Raw genomic sequence first — 21,096 nt, forward strand, 5'->3', positions numbered from 1 at the left:
TTTATTATGCTTCAGAACTTACAAAAAAAAAAACACAGGACAGGACATAAATGAGGATGGTGGAGTAAAAGACCTCCAAATATTCTCTCCTCCATAAAAGCAACTAGCAAAAAAAAAAAAATTGTAGGAATCAACTTTTTCAGAACTCTAGAAATTAACCAAAAGGCTTTACAACACTCAAGGGAGGGAACTGCCTGGCGGTCCAGTGGTTAGGACGTGCAGCTTTCACTGACGGGGCCCAGGTTCAATCCCTGGTCAGGGAAGTAAGATTCCACAAGTCGCACAGATGTGGCCAAAAAGAAAACCAAAAAAAACAAAAAAGGGAATTTTTACTCCGGAAAGATGATTAGATCTTTGTAACAACAGCAAGCTTTATGGCATCCTAATTTGCCCTCCTCCTATGCTCCCCTCAGGACTGAAAACACACAATCACAGTGAAAACCAGCAGCCTGAGAGCCACCAGATGAGAAGGCTCAGAACTGGGTTGAAACATCTTCAAAGCTTCATTCTCGGAGAAATGTCATTATTTCACCTCTCTGAGGATTCCCTGTGAGACCACAATGGCCAGGTTGTCTTTACTGGACCTAAGAATTGACCCAGGGCAAACAGCCTTTTCCCCATGCAGTATTTGCAGAAAACATTTTAAAGGTAATTGTTTTAACTTCCTGGCTACCTGAGGTAGAAGGTAACAGTTTGAGCAAACAACAGGCTAACCAAAAAGTTTAAAAGGGAAACTTAGGAAATGAGATTCCCATGGGTGGAGCTTTGAAAACCCCCCACATTTTACCAGGAATCAAGAAGGCCTGAGGTATGTGTAGAGCTGTGCTAACATCTAAGGCTGTGCCATTCCCATGAAATACCTGAGAAGGTGCAAGTTCTCACCTCAAGCCAACCTTCAGGCTCTGCCTAAGAAGCGAGTGAATACTAAAGTGGAGTTATCAAGAGACTGGCTTAGTGCTAAAGATGTGCCTAAACATGCACACAGAATCACAGGGTAAAGGATAGCTTATTGATTCCAGAGTTTAAGAAAACCTCCAATCTTAGCTGAACACAAGGCTTACCCAAACAGAGATTTCAGTGACCAAAGATGACAAAGAATACAGACATTACTGAATTCGTTCAGAAAAGAGCAATAACAAAACAAAAAATGCTTGTGTGGGGGTAAAATCTGATTTCAAGAATTGCCACATTACTTAAACTTTCCAGTTTTCAACCACAAATTATAAGACATGCAACACACGCACACACGCGTACGCGCGCACACACACACAAAGAAGGCATGGCCTGTACGTAGGGAAAAAATGCTATCAAGAGAAACTGTCCCTCAGGAAGAACAGATGTTGGACTTAACCAGACAAAGACTTTAAATCAGCTATTTTAACTATATTCAAAGAAAACACAAGTCAAAAGAACTACAGAGCCATTTCTCCACCTGTCTGGAAGGACATCGCTGTTGAGCTGTCAAGGAGAAAAACTACCATGGCTTCCAGTTCTTTGACAAAACCTCAGATGCGTGGCCTTCTGGCCAAGCGTCTGTGATTTCATATTGCTGGAGCATTCATTATCTCCTTGGGAATTGCAGCTTTCTATAAGTTTGCTGTGGCTGAACCGAGAAAGAAGGCCTATGCAGACTTCTACAGAAATTATGGTTCCATAAAAGATTTTGAGGAGATGAGGAAGGCTGGTATCTTTCAGAGTGTGAAGTGATTTTGGAATATAAAGAATTTCTTTGAGTTGAGTTCCATGGAAGTTTGTCACTTACCTGTGTTCCTGAACTATGAAACTATGAACTACTAATATCTGGGCTAAGGAATAGCTTCTCTTGATAAATAAACAATTAACAACAACAACAAAAAAAGAACTACAGGAAGTTTGAAAAAGATCTCATAAAACAGAGTGTATCAATACAAATTTAAAAAGAAAAAAGTAAAATAACTGAAATGAGAACTTCACTACGGGTTCCCAACCGCAGATTCAAGCAGGTAAAAAGCATCCAAGAACTTGAAGATAGTCCAATAAAGATTGAAAAACTGAAAGGGAAAAAAAATAAACACAGACTGAGACATGCACAACACTACCAAGGGTACCAACAGAGGAGATAGAAAGGGGTAGAAAGAGTATTTGTTGATAAAATGGCTGAAAACTTTCCGAATTTGATGAAAATTATTAATTTACACATCCAAGAAACTCAACGAATTCCAAGTAATATAAGCTCAAAGAAATCCATGCCTAGAAACAACATAAAAAGACCTTAGCAGCAGCAAGAGGGGCAACTTATCATATACAAGGGAGCCTTGAAAAAAATTAATAGCTATGGAAGCCAGAAAGCAGTGGGATGGCATATTCAAAGTGTTGAAGAAAAAGTAATGTCAATCAGAAATCCTTTATTTGACAAAACTATCCTTCAAATATAAAGGAAAAATTAAGATATTCTCAGATAAACAAAAGCTGAGGTAATTCATTGCTAACAGACCTGCCCTAATAGGAAATAACAGGGGGACTTTCCTGGTGGCACAGTGGTAAGACTCCGCCACGCTCCCAATGCAGGGGGCCTGGGTTCGATCCCTGGTCAGGGAACTAGATCCCACATGTGTGCCGCAACTAGGAGTTTGCATGCCGCAACTAAGGAGCCCACGAGCCGCAACTAAGACCCAGCACAACCAAATAAATAAATAAGTAAATAAATAAATACTTAAAAAAAAAAAAAAAGGAAAGAAATAATAGAAACCCTTTGGGCTGAAATGAAGACACTATACCGTAACCTGAATCTGTATGAAAAAACACAGCACCCGTAAAGGGACATAGGTAAATATAAAACACATTATGATTGTATTTTTTGCTTATAATCTTTTTATCTCCTACTTGGCTTAAAGGACAATTATTACATTAAACAATAACATCAAATCTTTTGATGGGCACACAACGTATAAAGATATTATTTGACAATAGCAGCACTTTGAAGGAGGAAAGGAACAGAACTGTTTAGAGGAAATTTTTGCATCTTACTGAAATTCAGTTGGTGTTAATTGGAACTACATTTTTTTGAGTTAAAAATGTTAATTTTAATACCCAAAGGAAAAAAAAACTCAAAAACATATCAAAGTTAACAGCAAGGAAATTAAGATGATACACTAGAAAGTATCTGTTTAATACTAAAGGAGGGGACTTCCCTGGTGGTCCAGTGGTTAAGAATCCTCCTGCCAATGCAGGGGACATGGGTTCGAGCCCTGGTCCGGGAAGATCACACATGCTGCAGAACTAAGCCCATGCACCACAACTACTGAGCCTGCCCTCTAGAGCCCGCGAGCCACAACTACTGAGCCCGCAGGCCACAAGTACCGAAGCCCGCGCGCCACAACTACCGAAGCCCGTGCGCCTAGAGCCCATGCTCCACAACAAGAGAAGCCACCACAATGAGAAGCCCGCGTACCACAACGAAGAATAGCCCCCGCTCGCCACAACTAGAGAAAGCCCGCACGCAGCAATGAAGATCCAACGCAGCCATAAATAAATAAATAAACAAACAAACAAATAAAAGACAAAACAAAACAAAAAAACACTAAAGGAGGCAGTAATGGAGGAATGGAGGTGCAAAACAGACATACGACATATAGAAAAACTCAGCAAAAGAGCATGGATAAATCCTACCTTAGCAGTAATTATGTCAAATGTAAATAAATTAAATACTCTAATTAAAAGGCAGAAATGGTCAAAATGGATTTAAAAAAAATAATCCAATTATATGCTGTCTAAAGGAGACACACTTTAGATTTTTAAAAAACACATATAACTTGAAAGTAAAAAATGAAAAAAGGTATGCCTTGCAAACCTTAACTGAAAGAGAACTACAATGACTATACTAATTTCAGACAAGACAGCCTTTAAGAAAAAAATTAATAGACAAAGATACTTTACAATAATAAAAAGGCCAATCCAACAGAAAGACATAACAATTATACACATACACACACTTCAAAACAGAGTCCCAAAACATATGAAGGGAGAATTAAAGGGAGAAACAGATAATTCAAAAATATAGCTGGAGGCTTCTGTACCCCACTTTCAGTAATGTGTAGAGTCAACAATACTTTATTATAAACTTCAAAGCTGCTGAGAGCCTAGATCTTAATTTTTCTCACCACAAAACATAAATGATAATTATATAACATGACAGAGATGTTAGCATAAAAAAACCTAACTTTCCAATTAATAAATTTTTTAAAAGTTCAAACTAAACCCAAAATAAGCAGAAGGAAGGAAATAATAAAGTTTAGAGCTGCAATAAACTAAATGGAAGACCTGAATTACTAAAACCAGAAATTGAAAGAGAGGACATTACTACCAACATTACAGAACCAACAAAGATTATGGGGTATGGTATAAAACAATCGTATGCTAACAAATTAGATAAGCTAGATGAAATAGACAAATTCCTAGAAAGACACAAACTACTGAACCTAACTCAAGAAGAAACAGAAAATCTCAACACAGCAATAACAAGTAGAGATACTAAATTAGTAAACAACATCTACCCACAAGAAAAAGCCCAAGACCAGAGGGATTCACTGAATTCTATGGAACATTTAAAGAATTAACACCAAACCTTCTCACAAAAATTAGAAGACTGGACACTTTTCAACTCATTATATGAGGCCAATATTATCCTGATAACCAAAACCAGTCAAAGACAACACAAGAAAACTACAGAACAATATCCCTTAGGAATACAGACACAAAAATGCTCACCAAATACTAGCAAACTGAATTCAGCAGCATATAAAAAGGAAGTGTATACAAAGACCAAGTGAGATTTATCCCAGGAAGGCAAGGTTTTTTTAACATCCAAAAAATCAATTAACATAATATACCACACCAATAGAATAAAAAACAAAAACCACATGATCATCTCAATAGACGCAGACAGAAACATTTGACAAAATGCTTTAACGAAAAAACACCAAACAGGGACTCCCCTGGCAGTCCAGTGGTTAAGACTCTGAACTTCCACTGCAGGGGGCATAGGTTCCATCCCTGGGGTCAGGGATCTAGGATCCCGTGTGCCTTGAGGCGCAACCAAAGTCAAACCAAACCAAACCAAACCCATCACACACATACACACACACACACCCCCCACAAACTAACTAGGAAACCCCCCTCAATGTGAAATATAACTATAAAAAACCCACAGCTAACATCATAGTTAATTCTGAAACACTGGATACTTTCCTCCTAAATCAGGAACAAGATAAGGCTGTCTGCTCTCACCACTTCTATCCAACTTTAGACTGGAGGTTCGTGATTTGTACAAAATACCTAACAATAAGCATAACAAGAGAAGTGCAAACATCACTGAAAGAAATCAGAGCCCTAAAGAAATGGGTAAATATCTCAGATTCATGAATTGGAAGGCTTAGTATTGTTAAAATGGCACTATCCCCCCAAATGATCTAAAGATCTACATAATCCTTATCAAAATCTCACTGGGCTATGTAATTTATTTGCAGAAATTGACAAGATGACCCTAAAATTCTTATGAAAATTCAAGGGGCGCAGAATGACCAAAACAATCTTGAAAAAGTAGAGCAAAGTTGGAGAACTCACACTTCCTAATTTTAAAAGTTACTAAAAAGCGACAGTAATCAAGACAGTGTGGTACTGGCATAAGGATAGACAAGATCAATGGAATAGAACTAAGAGCCCAAAAATAAACTCATATTATTATGTGTAACTGATCTTTTAGATCAATTCCACAGGGACAGACCAGTCTCTTCAACAAGTGGTGTTAGGACAAATGAATATTCACATGCAAAACTATGCATTTGGGACCCTGTCTCACACCACATACAAAAAAATTAACTCAAACAGATCTCATACATATTTTATGTAGTATATATAGTACTTTGGACTTAAAAACCACTGGATTACCTTAGATGCTGTCACTTTTAATCGTTCAACCCCTTTTCCTCAAATCAACAATTATCCATTCAATCCAATTCCAATATTAAACAGTCATTTTCAAGCATGCTCTTCTTACCCTGCACAAGCTTGTAAACAGGCCAACATTGTCGCCAGAGTTTCTGGAGGAAGTTGAGCACTTTTGGGCTGATCTTTCTCTGGTGCAAGTCCACCCAAAATAGAAGGACACCGTCTCTTTAAAAAAGTCATACAAGCCTGGATAAAAGGCTCCTGGAAAAGAGAAAGTCTCTCTGTATTTGAAATTCATCATTAATTGCTTTCAGATAAGACTAAGCACTACGACTAAAATCCAGAATACAATAACATCTTCATTGCCACTTTCTTAAGCTATCTTGACCATCAAAAATTAAAAGCAGTAATAAACAGACAAATCCTTACTCCATGCTCTCGAATTTTATCTGTGAGCCACTTGTCAAGTTTGAGGTATTCACGACGTGAAGCAAGTGCAGCAAGGTCAATAACAAAGGCAAATGGAGTACCATTTAGCAGCATTGACAAGGCCTAAAGAAAAAGGATATTAGAAACTACGAGTCAAGCAAGTGAGTGACTTTTCTGTCCTATTTTCTGTTTCCAGTTTTTATTTTCACAAACAAGTCTAAATAAAACATACTGCTAATATTTTCTTAGTCATAATTTTTTAAACAGCTTAGTAGAAATCAATGGTAACACTTATCCCTACTTAAAATAAGATCACATTTCAAAGACAAACACATGACTTTACCTTCAAAATAAACTTTACCCTGTGTTTTTTCAAATAATTTAACCTAAAGCAAAGCAAAACACAAAAGCGTGAAAAATTATCCTTATCCATTTTTAAAAATCTAAACTCAGGCTTACTCTAACCTAAGTACAACTACAACACCATTACCAGTGATCAAAGACATCAAGAATCAGACTATTTGTCAAAAGACCCTAATGAAAAGACCCTTTTTGCTAATGAAATCTGCAAAAGGGTTGAAAGCCAACCAGTTTCTCTAAAATTGTATCTCACAGATTACATCTGAGGTCAATTATCACTTGCTTTAAAACAGCCTTACAAATATCACAGAAGACCAAACAAAATTCAGTGAAATGTAAATGAAAACATTTTTACATTTCTAAAACCACTCTTCTTCCAATCTCTTTCTACATACAAGGAAAAATTCTAAATCTCAACCATTCTAGCTAAGAGTTAGTTACATGTGAATTATTCCTAAAGCACCTATGTTACATAAAAATGTTATTTTTTATCATTAATAAATAAAAACCGTTAATCTGTGCCTCCAAGCTCACCTTCAAGTCCTGGGCCACATCAAGTATTCGAGACAATTTGGCCTGGTCATACTGCTCCCCTCGCATGTACCATTCTGCCATTGCATGCATGATAAGTTGGCGGATTGAGGGAGACTGTCCCTAAGAAAAGAAAAAGGAGGGTTAAATAGCAATACCACTGACCATTTTGATAGGCTGTTGCAAATGCTATTGCAAATGCTGATTTTACTTGTATTTATGTAAAACTGAGGTGTATCAGTGCAGACAACAAAGCTCAAGCCTCAAGCACTGATTACAGTGACTTTTTTTTTTGTAGGAAAGCAGTTTTTTCCATATTTCCCAAATGAAGCCTACCCCAAAACCCTGGGGTCATATAGTCACATACAACAAACTTATTTGTCCTATAAAAGTCTGCCTATACATTTTCAAAGCCGAAGTATGATGAGAATATGAGGATGCATCAAGTTTATATGATCCCTTAAATTAAATCACAAATCACTGGCCTATAAAAACAAAACAGTTTAAGGTAATCATCTCTCATGCTGCACAGGGTAGTATTTTATCAGTATTTCTGGGACTAGAGTTTGTACATTCTAAATCTAGCTATTTTCACAAATGATAATGCTCATTTTTTATAATTATTCAATTTCTTTTTTTAGCAGAAAACAGCCGGTCTTTGAAGACTGATCTAAAGGTGTGCAGTTGAATGGTAATTTAGAAAATGTTTCTCACAGAAGCAACAGCAAGGCAATTACTATCACTGTCTAAATCACTTTCTAGTAACTGTCTTAGACTGACAGAAAGTCCTAGTGAAACACTATCTAACCAGGAGTGGAGATACAAGTCCTTCCACTCTGCCCTTTCCACCTCACAGATGTGGTGAGAAAAGCCTAAGAATGTCTGGGCTACAAACTTTTGGTTAAATGTTTGATAAACATTACTGTCTATCATGTGATCTGAGTCTCTAGAAATGGAGTTGGTCTGACTGAAAGGCATGCAACCAAGGCTAATGTCTTTCATTTATAAGGTCTTATCTGAATTTTTAAAAGCACTTGTTTATAACAAACTACAGCAGGAATATCTTAAAAAGGGAAGGGGCACTTGATATAAAGGGGAAGATGACTGCTTTTTCTTAAAGCTTCTACATATATCTTTATTTAAAATGTAGGCTATCGGGGGGGAGGAGGAGGAATCAATGGACAAAAGAGTATTTGTCAAATACATTCTACAAAATTGGCAAGGGCGGGGCAGGAGCACAAGGCCTTGAAATCTCAGCAGGAACCAAAATAAAATTTAAATGCTGGATTTGGATAAAACAAAATTATGTCAATTAAACTGTTTTATGATCTTCTTCCATTTACTGTTAAAAAGTGAAATGAGAACCTTCTGGTTCTATGATAAATGATTAAGCTCTTTACTGCTATCGAAAGGATACTGGTACACTAGCAATACAGACCTTTCATAATACTGGTTTTTTTTTAATTGTCTTGCCTCCTTGCTCTTTCAAGTTTTATACTTTAATACCCACATGATGCTAAAAGATAAAATAAGTTTTATAGAAGTGTGACTTTTTCAGTGTCAAAATTCCAAGATTGACAATTTCTCTAGGTGAACATCATCAAAAGAATGTCAATTATGCAGAAATAGAATCACAGATGTAGAAAACAAACTTGCAGTTACCAAGGGGGGAAGGGGAGGGTGGGGTGGGATGAACTGGGAGATTGGGATTCACATATACACTACTGTGTATAAAACAGATAACTAATGAGAACCTACTGTACAAAAACTCTACTCAATGCTCTGTGGTGACCTAAATGGAAAGTAAATCTAAAGAAGAGTCGATAGGGCTTCCCTGGTGGCGCAGTGGTTGAGAATCCGCCTGCCAACGCAGGGGACATGGGTTCGAGCCCTGGTCCAGGAAGATCCCACATGCCGCGGAGCAACTAAGCCCGTGCGCCACAACTACTGAGCCTGTGCTCTGGAGCCCGTGAGCCACAACGACTGAGCCCACGTGCTGCAACTACTGAAGTCCGCAGGCCTAGAGCCCATGCTCCGCAGGAAGAGAAGCCACAGCAAGGAGAAGCCCATGCACCGCAACGAAGAGTTGCCACCTCTCACCACAACTAGAGAAAGCCCACGCACAGCAACGAAGACCCGACGCAGCCAAAAATTAAAATAAATTTAAAAAAATAAAAAAGAGTGGCGATATGTATACATATAACTGATTGACTTGCTGCACAGCAGAAACTAACACAACATTGTAAAGCAACTATACTCCAATAAAAATTAATAAAAAAAGAAATGTCGGGACTTCCCTGGTGGTCCAGTGGTTAGGACTCCATGCTCCTAATGCAGGGAGCCTGGGTTTGATCCCTGGTCAGGGAACTAGATCCCCCAATGCCACAACTAAGACCCCGCATGTCACAACTAAAGATCCCACATGCCGCAACTAAAACCTAGCACAGCCAAATTAAAAAAAAGAAAGAAAGAAAGAAAGAATGTCCATCATGGGGTGGGGGGAGATAAACGGGAAGATTGGGATTCACATATACACACTACTATATATAAAACAGATAACTAATAAGGACCTACTGTATAGTACAGGGAACTCTACTCAATACTCTGTAATGGCCTATATGGAAAATGAATCTGAAAAAGAGTGGATACATGTATATGTAATAACAGATTCACTTTGCTATACACCTGAAACTAACACAACATTGTAAATCAACTATATCCCAATAAAAATTAAAAAAAAAAAAAGAATGTCAGTTATTAAGACAAAGAAATGGTCATATCTTACCTGCCCATGCCATGCATAGTGCAAAATTATAGCTGAGTTAGGGTGGTTTCCAAGGAAAATTGGCATCAGAGTGGAGATGAGTTCATGGCGCAAGGTGTGCCAGGAGGTGTTGATTTGTAGTAAGGCCAATACCAGCATGTCTGGACAGTGTTTGATAGGGAAGCTGAAGAGTTGTTTGACTTGCTCATATTGCCCTACCTCTGCGAGCCTCAGCAGAGATTCAATCAAATCCAAGCTCTTCCTAACAAGAATGGAAGTAAGATACTCTATCAATGAAAATCTAAGTACACAAAATTCATTTTCCAAATAAGTGATACCAGCTATCAAGACAAAACCAAGTTGTTGTCATCTTTTAATATTTGAAAAATATTTAAATTGGTGCTGTTCATCTCAAATATATAATGCTGGTATGCTTTCAAACTAATTTCAAAGGCAGTCCAAATTAAGAGAATACATGATGAAGGACAGCAGACACGACTGATCATGTGCATAACCATGGACCGCCTTACCAAAGAGTTACCATCAATAACTTTTGTGATTAGAGTGCAAAATAAAAACAAATAATAGCAGTTCAGAACAGTCAAAAATCCAACACAAATATAGATATAATTATACACAAGAAAAATTCTACATAAAAATACAGCCTGACACAACACTGTAAATCAACTATACTTCAATTAAAAAAAAAAAAAAAAAAAAAGCCCAAACACTTACTTTGGTAACACCAAGTTTTTACTTAGGTGCACAATGCCCCCTATGAATTATTCTTGCCCCAAGAAGCTAAACGTGGTTGACTTCAATCAAGCCTCAAGGTTTTGCTACCCTTAGTCCATGAAAACTATGGGGATAGGGATCAAATTAAACACCATGAGGAAACAGATACCCCACACCACAGGGTAGACTATAGGATAACTGATCCTACTTCTCCATTAAATCGATGGCCAAGAATTATATTTAAGAAAAAAAAAAAAAGAGGAAGAAAAAAGACTTACAGCATAAAAGAAACTATGTGGACCTTGTTTGTACTCTCAATCATACAAACTGTTAAAAGGCATTCTTGAGACAATTAGGGAAACCTGAATATATAGCTACATTAAGGAATTATTAAATGTATATGACATTTCAATTTTATAAAATGGAAAGAGGCCTTTATCTGTTAAAATAAAATAAAATGAAGACATACTGCCGTAAACATTAGACTTAACAGGAGAAAAAAAAAAACCAATCCCGTACGTCCAATGTTGGCTAGCATCTGGGGAAAGGACACACTTCAGAACAAACCACTGCTTCGGTCAATCTTTCAGAACAGGGATCAGCAAACTACATCCACAAGTCAAATCTCACCCACTGCCTATTTTTGTAAATACTGTTTTGTTGGAACAGAGCCACACCCATATTTACATTGTGCTACAATTAAAGAGTTAAGTAGTTGCTACAGAGACCATCTGGCCTGCAAAGCCCTTTACAGGAAGTTTACCATCATCCTTTGTTTTATAAGATGTGTCCCAGGGGAGTATGGTTGGAAAAAATGGAAGAAACATTATAAAGTAGATGTCTTTGGGGACCAATCCAGTCCATGCCCCCTCTGCATAGCTGTGGGTGTATTATAACAGTGATGGAAGTACTTTTACCATCCTTATCTCACATCCCCAGAGAGGAGTTAGTTCCAGAAGAAACCAACTGAGCCAGTCAGATTCTCCAGCAGAAATTTTGAATTGAAACTCAGAGAAAATAGGTAATTCAGCTTAAAGTTTTAGATGTCATGCGTTGGCCATTTTGAGTCACTTACAAAAGAAAGCAAGCAAGCAAATCTACAGAGAGAAGAAAGGGATTTAACATTAAGGGAGAAGTAAAAACCTCCTTCTAACATTTGATTTGTTACAGAAAATATACAATGGCAGACATTACAAGAGGAAAGATGTATCTAGTGATAAGGAAACTAAATATAGATTTTCATCCACTAACACCCTACTATATAAAAATTTAGGGTAAGTAGGCTTACTAAAAATACTGTTTCGTTTAAACCTTTTAACTACGTAGTTGGCTCACTATTAATCTTATAATTCAAAAAAGTATAAGTGGGGCTTCCCTGGTGGCGCAGTGGTTGAGAATCTGCCTGCTGATGCAGGGGACACGGGTTCGAGCCCTGGTCTGGGAAGATCCCACATGCCGCGGAGCAACTGGGCCCCGTGAGCCACAGTTACTGAGCCTGCGCGTCTGGAGCCTGTGCTCCGCAACAAGAGAGGCCGCGATAATGAGAGGCCCGCGCACCGCGATGAAGAGTGGCCCCCGCTTGCCACAACTAGAGAAAGCCCTCACACAGAAACGAAGACCCAACACAGCTATAAATAAATAAATAAATAAATAAATTTTAAAAAAAAATAAATAAATAAAAAGTATAAGTGACCCTTTCAAGAAAAGCTAGATGAAGAGTGTTTACCATGTGGCAATTTCTCGATTGTCATCCTCTGGTGGTGCTTTCAGAATATCAGTGGCAACAGTATGACATGGGTAGTCGGCAAAACAGAAGATCTCTGGATTTATAAGGGAATGCTGAATGAAGGAGAGCTGGAACAAGAGAAAAAAGTCCTTACTACCATAAATGACTGTGAATGTTATAAAAATGTGAAACATTTTCACTAGGCTAATCTCAATCTTAATCTTAATTCTCATTCATCAGAATGAAATTTCCCTTTACAATCTTAATTATTCGATCTTTCAAAACCACAGACAAGTCAGACAAATGAAAGGTGCATGGTGAGGTGACCTTGGAGACAAACATCATTAAACTATTGGGAAAACAGTTTGATTGCTACACTTCAGCTGAGTCTGACTGGTACTAAATTATAATAATGTTCCTTCAAAATTTATCAGAGTCTCTGCTTTTCTGAGCAATGCAAAACAAATTCTACATTAAAAGAATATTTTAATCAATGGATAGATGGCACTATCTAAGGCATGATTCTTTGCCTCTTCTATAGCTAAACATCATTCACTTACCTGGCCTTCTGCATGTTTCCAAGGTCTGTATATGAGGTCTACAGGGAACACTTCCATACCCAGACCCCTCTGAATGCCATACACTACATTATGAAGTCCTTTACTGTCACGAATTTGAAATCCAGGATGGTCCAGTTCGTAAGTTACTTCCTTGAAATTCAAACTTGGGTTCTAAAAATAAAAGCATTTCAAAGTTTAATGAAAAGGGACTTCCCTGGTGGTGCAGTGGTTAAGAACCCGCCTGCCGATGCAGGTGACACAGGTTCGATCTCTGGTCTGGGAAGATCCCACGTGCTGTGGAGCAACTAGGCCCATACACCACAATTACTGAGCCCACAAGCCACAACTACTGAAGCCCGCGCACCGCAACTACTGAGCCCACGTGCAGCAACTGCTGAAGCCTGCGCGCTCTAGGACCCTCATGCCGCAACTACTGAAGCCCGCGTGGCTACAGCCTGTGCTCCGCAACGAGAAGCCACCGCGAATGAGAAGCCCGCGCACCGCAACAAAGAGTAGCCCCCACTCTCTGAAACTAGAGAAAGCCCACGCACAGCAGCGAAGAACCAACGCAGCCAAAAAAAAGTTTAATGAACAAAAGTGTACATATTTTGATTGCTTTATCCAAAGAGCCATATTAAATCTGAAGTTCAATCAAGGTGGTCTAATTATAGACTCAAAATCGTCTAAATCTTTCTGGCATTTCCAAAGAGACTTGGAAAGGTAAATTCTTAATATTCGAAATAAACTGGCTCTACTAGCAAGCTACTCCAAGTTACCTTTCAGTTCACAAAATACTTGTGAATACATGAGTACGTAAAGGGGAATTCTCTTCCCCTACTTTAGTCCAACGAACACTCCCATCTCAATATGGCAAATAGATAACGCTTCACTTAGTGCCTCGTCTTTACAGTAAGATTCCACTACCTTGGAACAAAGTTGCAAAGATAAATCAATTATCCCAAATATCAATCTTAATTAACAAGGACTTCCCACGTGGTGCAGTGGTTAAGAATCCTCCGGCCAATGCAGGGGACGTGGGGGTTTGATCCCTGGTCCGGGAGGATCCCACATGCCACAGAGCAACTAAGCCTGTGCGCCACAACTACTGAGCCTGTGCTCTAGAGCCCACGAGCCACAACTACTGAAGCCCGTGCGCCTAGAGCCTGTGCTCCACAACGAGAAGACACCGCAATGAGAAGCCCGTGCACCGCAACGAAGAGTAGACTCTGCTCGCTGCAACTAGAGAAAGCCCGTGCGCAGCAATGAAGACCCAATGCAGCCAAAAATAAATAAATAAATTTATTTTTTTTTTAACTCTTAATTAACTGAAGATCTCCCCTAAAAGCATCCCAATTATGCATCAGGAAAAGTGGTCTAGATTCTTTATGTCAAAATGACTAAAAATTCCATTCAAAAATGTTTTATGAAAAGGTATTCATAAAAGCAGTATGAGATTCCTTAAAGAAACACAAAGCAAAGGAAACACATTTAGAGAAGATAATTTACCAAACACTCTGCACCAAGCAATAAGAATATTTTGTGCTTGGGACTTCCCGGGCGGTCCAGTGGTTAAGACCCTGCGCTCCCGATGCCGGGGGCACAAGTTCGATCCCTGGTCGGGGAACTAAAACCCCGCATGCTGCACAGCGCGGCCAAAAAGAAAAGGGGGAAAGAAAAAAAAGAATATTTTGTGCTTGAAAGAAAAAAAGGCTGTGCACACTTCATAATTAAATCTCCAACCAAAGCGTTATGTCCAGTTTAGTTTTGCTCTAAGGTGACGCCTTTCAATCCATGAAGACTTTAATGCTTGCTTTGTATATGGTACAAAAAATAAATGTCAGTTGGGGTATTCACTCCAAGACAACAATAGCATTCAGAGGTAACATTTTTTTCTTTTCTAAAATTTGTTTTAAGGACTGACTGTGACAGAATAAAACCATAAATATACTATTAAACAGCATTATCCTAGAGAGAGTTAAGTTTGGTAAATCCACAGGCGTGCCCCTATGGTTTCCTCCTCCCATCCTTGGAAGTAAATCAGAAAATTAACCCAATGTGTATCTGAAACTGTCCTCTGTTCCCTTTCTACAAAAAATTGTACAGAAACTCAAATATACGAGAAAACGGAAGAAGAAAGAAAAGAGATTACTAATTCAACTATTCAAATCCACAGTGAAGGCGTTCAATTTATGGCCTTCGCACTCTCTGAAATCAAAACATAGGTTCAGATAACATGGAAAACTGTCCTTGTCTGCAATTTTTTTAAAGAGTTTTTCAATAGTGCAATAAAGTACAAAGATGAAACTGAGGGAAAAGCACGTTTTCATATTTGCAAGACAACCACAGGTTAAAAACAAATTAGTAGGGACTTCCCTGGTGGTACAGTGGTTAAGAGTCCGCCTGCCAATGCAGGGGACACGGGTTTGAGCCCTGGTCTGGGAAGATCCCACATGCCACAGAGCAACTAATGTGCGCCACAACTACTGAAGCCCGCACGCCTAGAGCCCGTGCTCCGCAACAAGAGAAGCCACCGCAATGAGAAGCCTGTGCACCGCAACAAAGAGCAGCCCCTGCTCGCCGCAACTAGAGAAAGCCCGTGCGAAGCAATGAAGACAAAAATAAACTAATTACTTTTTTAAAAATTAAAAAAGAAAAAAACCAAATAAATTAGTAACTGGTTATCCTTAAGTGCTAAACCTGTGGTTTTATTTTGCTTTTCTTCCTTTTCACTTTCTAAGTTTTCTGCCATGATCACGTGTTATTTTTTCCCTTCTTCTATTACTAAAGAGTAGGTCTGAACACCATAAACCCATCTACTATTAAGAAAAAGAAAACCCACTGATGCTGTTAGTAGTTAAGGTCACACAGAGAACAGTATGATTCCCTGTTACTCAACTTTACTTATAAGTTACAAATGTAGAAAACTAAAAATGAGAAATAGGATAGACAAATGACCTGACACCTTATCAAGAATGTTATGGAAGTATGTATTAGTAGTCTTTAGTGTTACATTTTGTTCCTTGACATTTTATGAACAAGACTGAAAACATTACATCTTGATCTTGACTCCACTGTTCTCTCACTGACTAAATTTCATCACTTCCTTTTAATAACTAGAAGTTTCACTTTTTTATGTTTTATTTTAACAGTTCAACATTTTAGGAGAGGTACGTTGTTTATTTGGGGACCAATTATTTAGTTTGTGGATATTTCAGAAGTGGAAGTAGTAAGATAAGTATGGATTTTTATTATCCCTATAATAATATCCCATAAACAAGGTTGGCAGGGTTTTTGTTGCACCTTCCAGAAAACATTCAGAAGACTTCCTTTCTCCTCAATAATTCCTCATACAATCATTACTTTGTAACAAATTCATCCTCCCCAAAAAACCACACACTACCAAATCACCACAGCAGTGCTACTCAGAATTGCATAGCAACAATTAATTATGAACAAAGCTAGAGTTTGACTGCATACTATTTCCAGTACATAATTATCTCGTACCCCTCATTACTTTTGAAGTCAGAAATTATAAAACACTGCAGTTCTCATTCAGCTAGGCACTTTATTCATTAAAATTTTCTTTCTTTGGGCTACATCATACTAACATCATAAATATATAACATTACATGTGTACTCACCAGTTCTTTGAGAACATCAATCAAGACTTCTACATTCCATGTGTGTGCCTGTGCTCCATCACTTTTATCTTTTCCATCACTCCAGATCCCACTGCCAGGAGCAGAGATACTCTGTAGAAGTAAAATCTGAATTAAACAAAGCCAACTACTCAATGTGTTCAGCTCTGGTTGGCAGAACAATCATACTGTAATATAATAAATAAAACAAAGAGGGCAGGACATTAATTCACTTCGTAAAATAGTTTATTTCCACACCTACCTGTAATGGAATTCCGTCTGTTAATCCTGAATGAGTTCGAGCCATCATTCCCAAAACCCTTGCAACCTGGGCAGCTGTGACCTCCCGAACACCAAACTGCATGATTATATTGCGACATTCTTCAATACTGAAACAGAAATTTAACTTCAGAAAAATGGTACCCTCAATACCAAGGTTAAGAAACACTCATATAAAATGCACTTGAGTGAAGTCGCTCGAGTTTTACTAACACAGAGTAATAAGCTTCATTTCTTGTTACTTTCACATAGCTAGGAATGTAAAATCCACCTACTTAAGGAAATAGAAAAAGTTTAAAATACCGATGGAAGAAGGAAGTGTGAGTTAACAGTAATATCTACAAAGAGACATAAAATTATCCTCCTCAATCTTCGGTATAAATCAAGTTATTCTTTAAAATACTGGTAACTCAAGGGTTATTCTGATATGTATAAAGCCCTGAAAATGTATTTTAACTTTTTCACTTTGCATCAACAAAAGTTTTATGCCAGGCACATTTATACACACACAAGAAATACACTTTCAAACATAAGTGGAAATGTGGTTTGTATGAGTTTTAAAAACATTAAATGTTACACTTAAAGTCAAAGCAAAGCACATTAATGCCCTTTATAACATATTCTCAGAAAAATATTAACAATCCACTATATCACAGTCCTATGTGCTACCATTAGGGTGAAACAATTTCCTTTTATGCCCCTGGCAGGTGAGGAAAATATGTTGAGAGGCAGGGTATGAAAAGGGCAGAAAAGGAAGACTGTAGAAAATCAAGGCACAGCAAGGAAATTGAGGGTGGGGGCAGGGAAGAGCACATTAGACATGTTGGATGGGAAATGATGCAAGTTCCATGAACACTTGCCTCAATGCCCTCCCTCTCAAAACTTAAAACTGCCTACCATGGCGACTAGGCTAGGAACCTCTGATCCTTAAATTTGAGAAACTAGGGGGGATGGAGAGATAGAAATTTAGCCACGAGAACATTTATAGCTGCCACCAAAACTAATATGTGGAAGATTAAATTTAGAAGCAAAATTCTTGAGAGGCAAAGATAATACATTAAGGAATCTGTAGGAACTTGCTTTAAAGAATTACATTGTGCTTTTCACAAGAGTAATCAGAAGTTTAAAATGTCTGACTACCAACCTTGCACAAAAGCCATAGCCCACTTCTTGCATGAAGTCAGCCAAAGAGCTCTCCATCATGGTTTTAGCTACCCCTCCAGAATCAGGCAGGATTCTGTCCATTAGAATGTCCCGTTTTTCAGGGTATAAAAGTGGTGCAAGCACCACGGGACAGCGTTCCTGGGGAAAATCTGAAGAAGGAAAAAGATAATTATAACTGCTATACTGATTAATAACAAACTATCCTCTTTTACTCTTTAAAAGCCCCTCAAACCTGAGTTTTCACAAGTCCATATTCAAAGCAAAGTTTATTCAGTTTTTCCAATCCAGCTAGCCTAGCCCAAGTTATGACTTCAACCCCAATTCTAAAATTTGAATGTTCTTATGTCACAAAAAATGGTCATAAGTATATTTTTAATTTTTTATATTAGGATCCCATTATCTACTGCACCCTAAATATTACTTTAAAATTTCACAAAAGGGCTATCAATTCCCATGCAAGGAAGACATCAGAAATAATTGGTACATCAGTCTCTCTTTATTTCACTGACAAGTGGAAAACGTCCTATTACTGAGAAAGTTAATGAAGTTTAAATTAAACTATATCAATGTTAAGAAGTAAACAATAATAAGAGTGAAAATGGATAGTGGTTAGTCCACTATAAAAGATTTGTTTTAAGCACTATCTCTAAAAAAAGGATCAGAGGAAGGAGGATGGCAACAACAGAACCAGGAGTTATCTTAGCATAACAATGCCAACAGCCAAGAGGTAAAGTGGATATATGATCAACATTTTAAACTAAAGAGAGCATGTCACAAATACCGTAGTCTCTGTCTCCCTAAAAGGGAAAAATTTGACCACGTGGAAATATACCAAGTCTGAAATGAGATTGTACTTAGATAACAAATATTGCTGGTAAGTGCTCTTCATTTTATACCTTTTCTATAATGAGGCTTTTATCATTTTTATATTTTAAATTATAAAATACTCTCTTCCTTGAAAGATTACGAAGTTAACAGAAAAGTAAATCACTGTCTTCATTTGTATTCTACAATCCTTTTGTAATGTGTGTTCATCCAAAGAAATCATCTTTTGTAGGCTACAGACACTCCTTTTTACCTCTGCGCAGCGTTTTAAGAAAAGCGTCTATCTGTTCCTGTCCAACTCCAAAGGCTCCCTTCTGCCCAAAGAGGAGATGGGAGAGGAGGAGGTGTAGGACCTCTATTGCTATATCCTGGAAGCCACCTTCTTGATTTCCACTGACGTCTGCGTCAATGTAAGAACGCAGAAGATCTGGAAGCTTCTGTTTGATAAACTGGGCAGCTAGAAGTGAGATAAATAAAAAACCACAAGTTATTTTTGCACCACAATGGGTAAGAAGTCACATACCATCAAAATACAGATGATCATCATTCTCATTCACCAACGCACCCTTCACCCTCTAATGTTTTTACAGCTCTAGCTGGTAGGCATAAATAAAAGACCAATTGCTAGGGGCTTGGCGGTGGAGGGCAGGGGCAGGAGGAGGAGAAGGAATGGAGAATTTTTGGATGGGTACAGTTTCAGTTTTGCGAGACAAAGAAGTTCCAGACATCCATTATACCACAATGTGAATATAGTTAACACTACTGAATTATACACTTGAAAATGGTTACGAAGGTAAATTTTATGTGTTTTTACCATACGTACGTATACATACATACATAAAAGAGACCAAAAGAAAATAATCTTACTCTCTAAACTATGGAGGCTCAAGACTCAGAAACCCATGGATTTTAAAGACTCTAACTTCACTATAGGATCTTTAGGGAAAGGGAAACTTACCAAAACCTCTGAGATCTGAGCTGGAAGAATTCAAGAGGGCAAGGCCAAAAATTACCTGAAACAAGAAGGGTTAGATTGACCAAAGAGTCAAATAGTTGTTTTATTTCTAATTTTGCCTACATCTCTTTTCTTAAATCACTTACCTCTTGTACTTTGCTTAACTTGAGAACTTTACTCAGCTGGGCAAATAAGTGGGGTGCAGGCTTTAAACTCTGAAACAAACCAAACTTTATTTTAAAATAAGAACATACAATTTTCAAAAAGTTTATAAAAGCATCTGTTTACCCAATTATGGTGCTACATAGGAGTGACAATTCTGTAGTGCTGCTAGCAACAGCTGTGGAACTGTGTTCTGACAAGCTTAAGCCTTCACATCATCTGGTTTTATTAAGATTCTAATTATTATCAAACCACCTTGACTTTGTTAGAAAGCTACAAAAACTCCAAAGAAAGTATCTGAAATTTTTAATTTAAAATATGATATTATGAGACCAAGGATTAAGGTCTTTTTAGAAAACCTAATAAGAGATCACATTCTTAGGACCACTGAAGATAAAAGGAATACCAACCTTCTGATAGTGCAATGGATTATCAATGGCATAGGACAGCGTCGAGATAAAATTTGGCTTCGTAATCAGTGACGCACACTCCTGAATCAGAAACTGAGTCTTTAAAAATAACAAATGAATTTTCATTAGCACTAACAGTCATCTTCTTGCACAAATAGAAGCAGCATTGCTCAGAACATTAAAGGGTAACCTGATACTGTATACTGTTTCTCCATCAGCTCTTTAAAAATCCTATTGAAACTACCAAAGTCTATTAGCAACAAGTGTTAAACCAAAACCTCTACAGAAGAAAGTCCACTGACAAGATAACTATAAGGAGTAATACCATGACAAACTGTTCCCAGGTTGAGAATCAAACCATAGAAACTCAAACTAGGTGAAGAGATCCTCTCTCTGCCTTACTTACTTGTCAAGCTGGACCTCCCCACAGTCCTGCTTCCTTCAGGCAGGTCTGATTCCCAGCTCTCTAAGCCTGAACTAAGTAGCTGTAATGGTCTGCAGTCAGGCAGGAGAAGAGAAGGACAAGAAAAGGAAAAGTCCCACTGCCTTTTAGCCATTCAGCTAAGATTATTTTTGGATCCTGTATGTGTTTGCTACACAGCTATGCCCAAAATGCAATTCATGGAACAATTA

The 21,096-nt window shown here is 37.9% G+C and overlaps 1 protein-coding gene across 9 annotated transcripts in view; it reads right to left on the minus strand.

The window, feature by feature from the left end:
• CNOT1 (CCR4-NOT transcription complex subunit 1) overlaps window positions 1-21,096 on the minus strand; it is a 103,737-nt gene that overhangs the window by 40,836 nt on the left and 41,805 nt on the right. For all 9 annotated transcript variants that reach the window (XM_036832605.1, XM_036832602.1, XM_036832606.1 and 6 more), the window contains 13 exons: window positions 20,464-20,562; window positions 20,038-20,106; window positions 19,895-19,949; window positions 19,190-19,393; window positions 18,092-18,260; window positions 16,931-17,057; window positions 16,672-16,782; window positions 13,031-13,201; window positions 12,471-12,598; window positions 10,031-10,271; window positions 7,249-7,368; window positions 6,355-6,477; window positions 6,035-6,186 (listed from right to left, as the gene is read on the minus strand). In XM_036832605.1, coding sequence (XP_036688500.1) covers window positions 6,035-6,186; window positions 6,355-6,477; window positions 7,249-7,368; window positions 10,031-10,271; window positions 12,471-12,598; window positions 13,031-13,201; window positions 16,672-16,782; window positions 16,931-17,057; window positions 18,092-18,260; window positions 19,190-19,393; window positions 19,895-19,949; window positions 20,038-20,106; window positions 20,464-20,562 — 1,769 coding nt within the window. The remainder of the gene's footprint in view (window positions 1-6,034; window positions 6,187-6,354; window positions 6,478-7,248; window positions 7,369-10,030; window positions 10,272-12,470; window positions 12,599-13,030; window positions 13,202-16,671; window positions 16,783-16,930; window positions 17,058-18,091; window positions 18,261-19,189; window positions 19,394-19,894; window positions 19,950-20,037; window positions 20,107-20,463; window positions 20,563-21,096) is intronic.

This window comes from Balaenoptera musculus, chromosome 19, assembly GCF_009873245.2.
Source record: "Balaenoptera musculus isolate JJ_BM4_2016_0621 chromosome 19, mBalMus1.pri.v3, whole genome shotgun sequence".
In the NCBI taxonomy this organism is placed as follows: domain Eukaryota; kingdom Metazoa; phylum Chordata; class Mammalia; order Artiodactyla; family Balaenopteridae; genus Balaenoptera; species Balaenoptera musculus.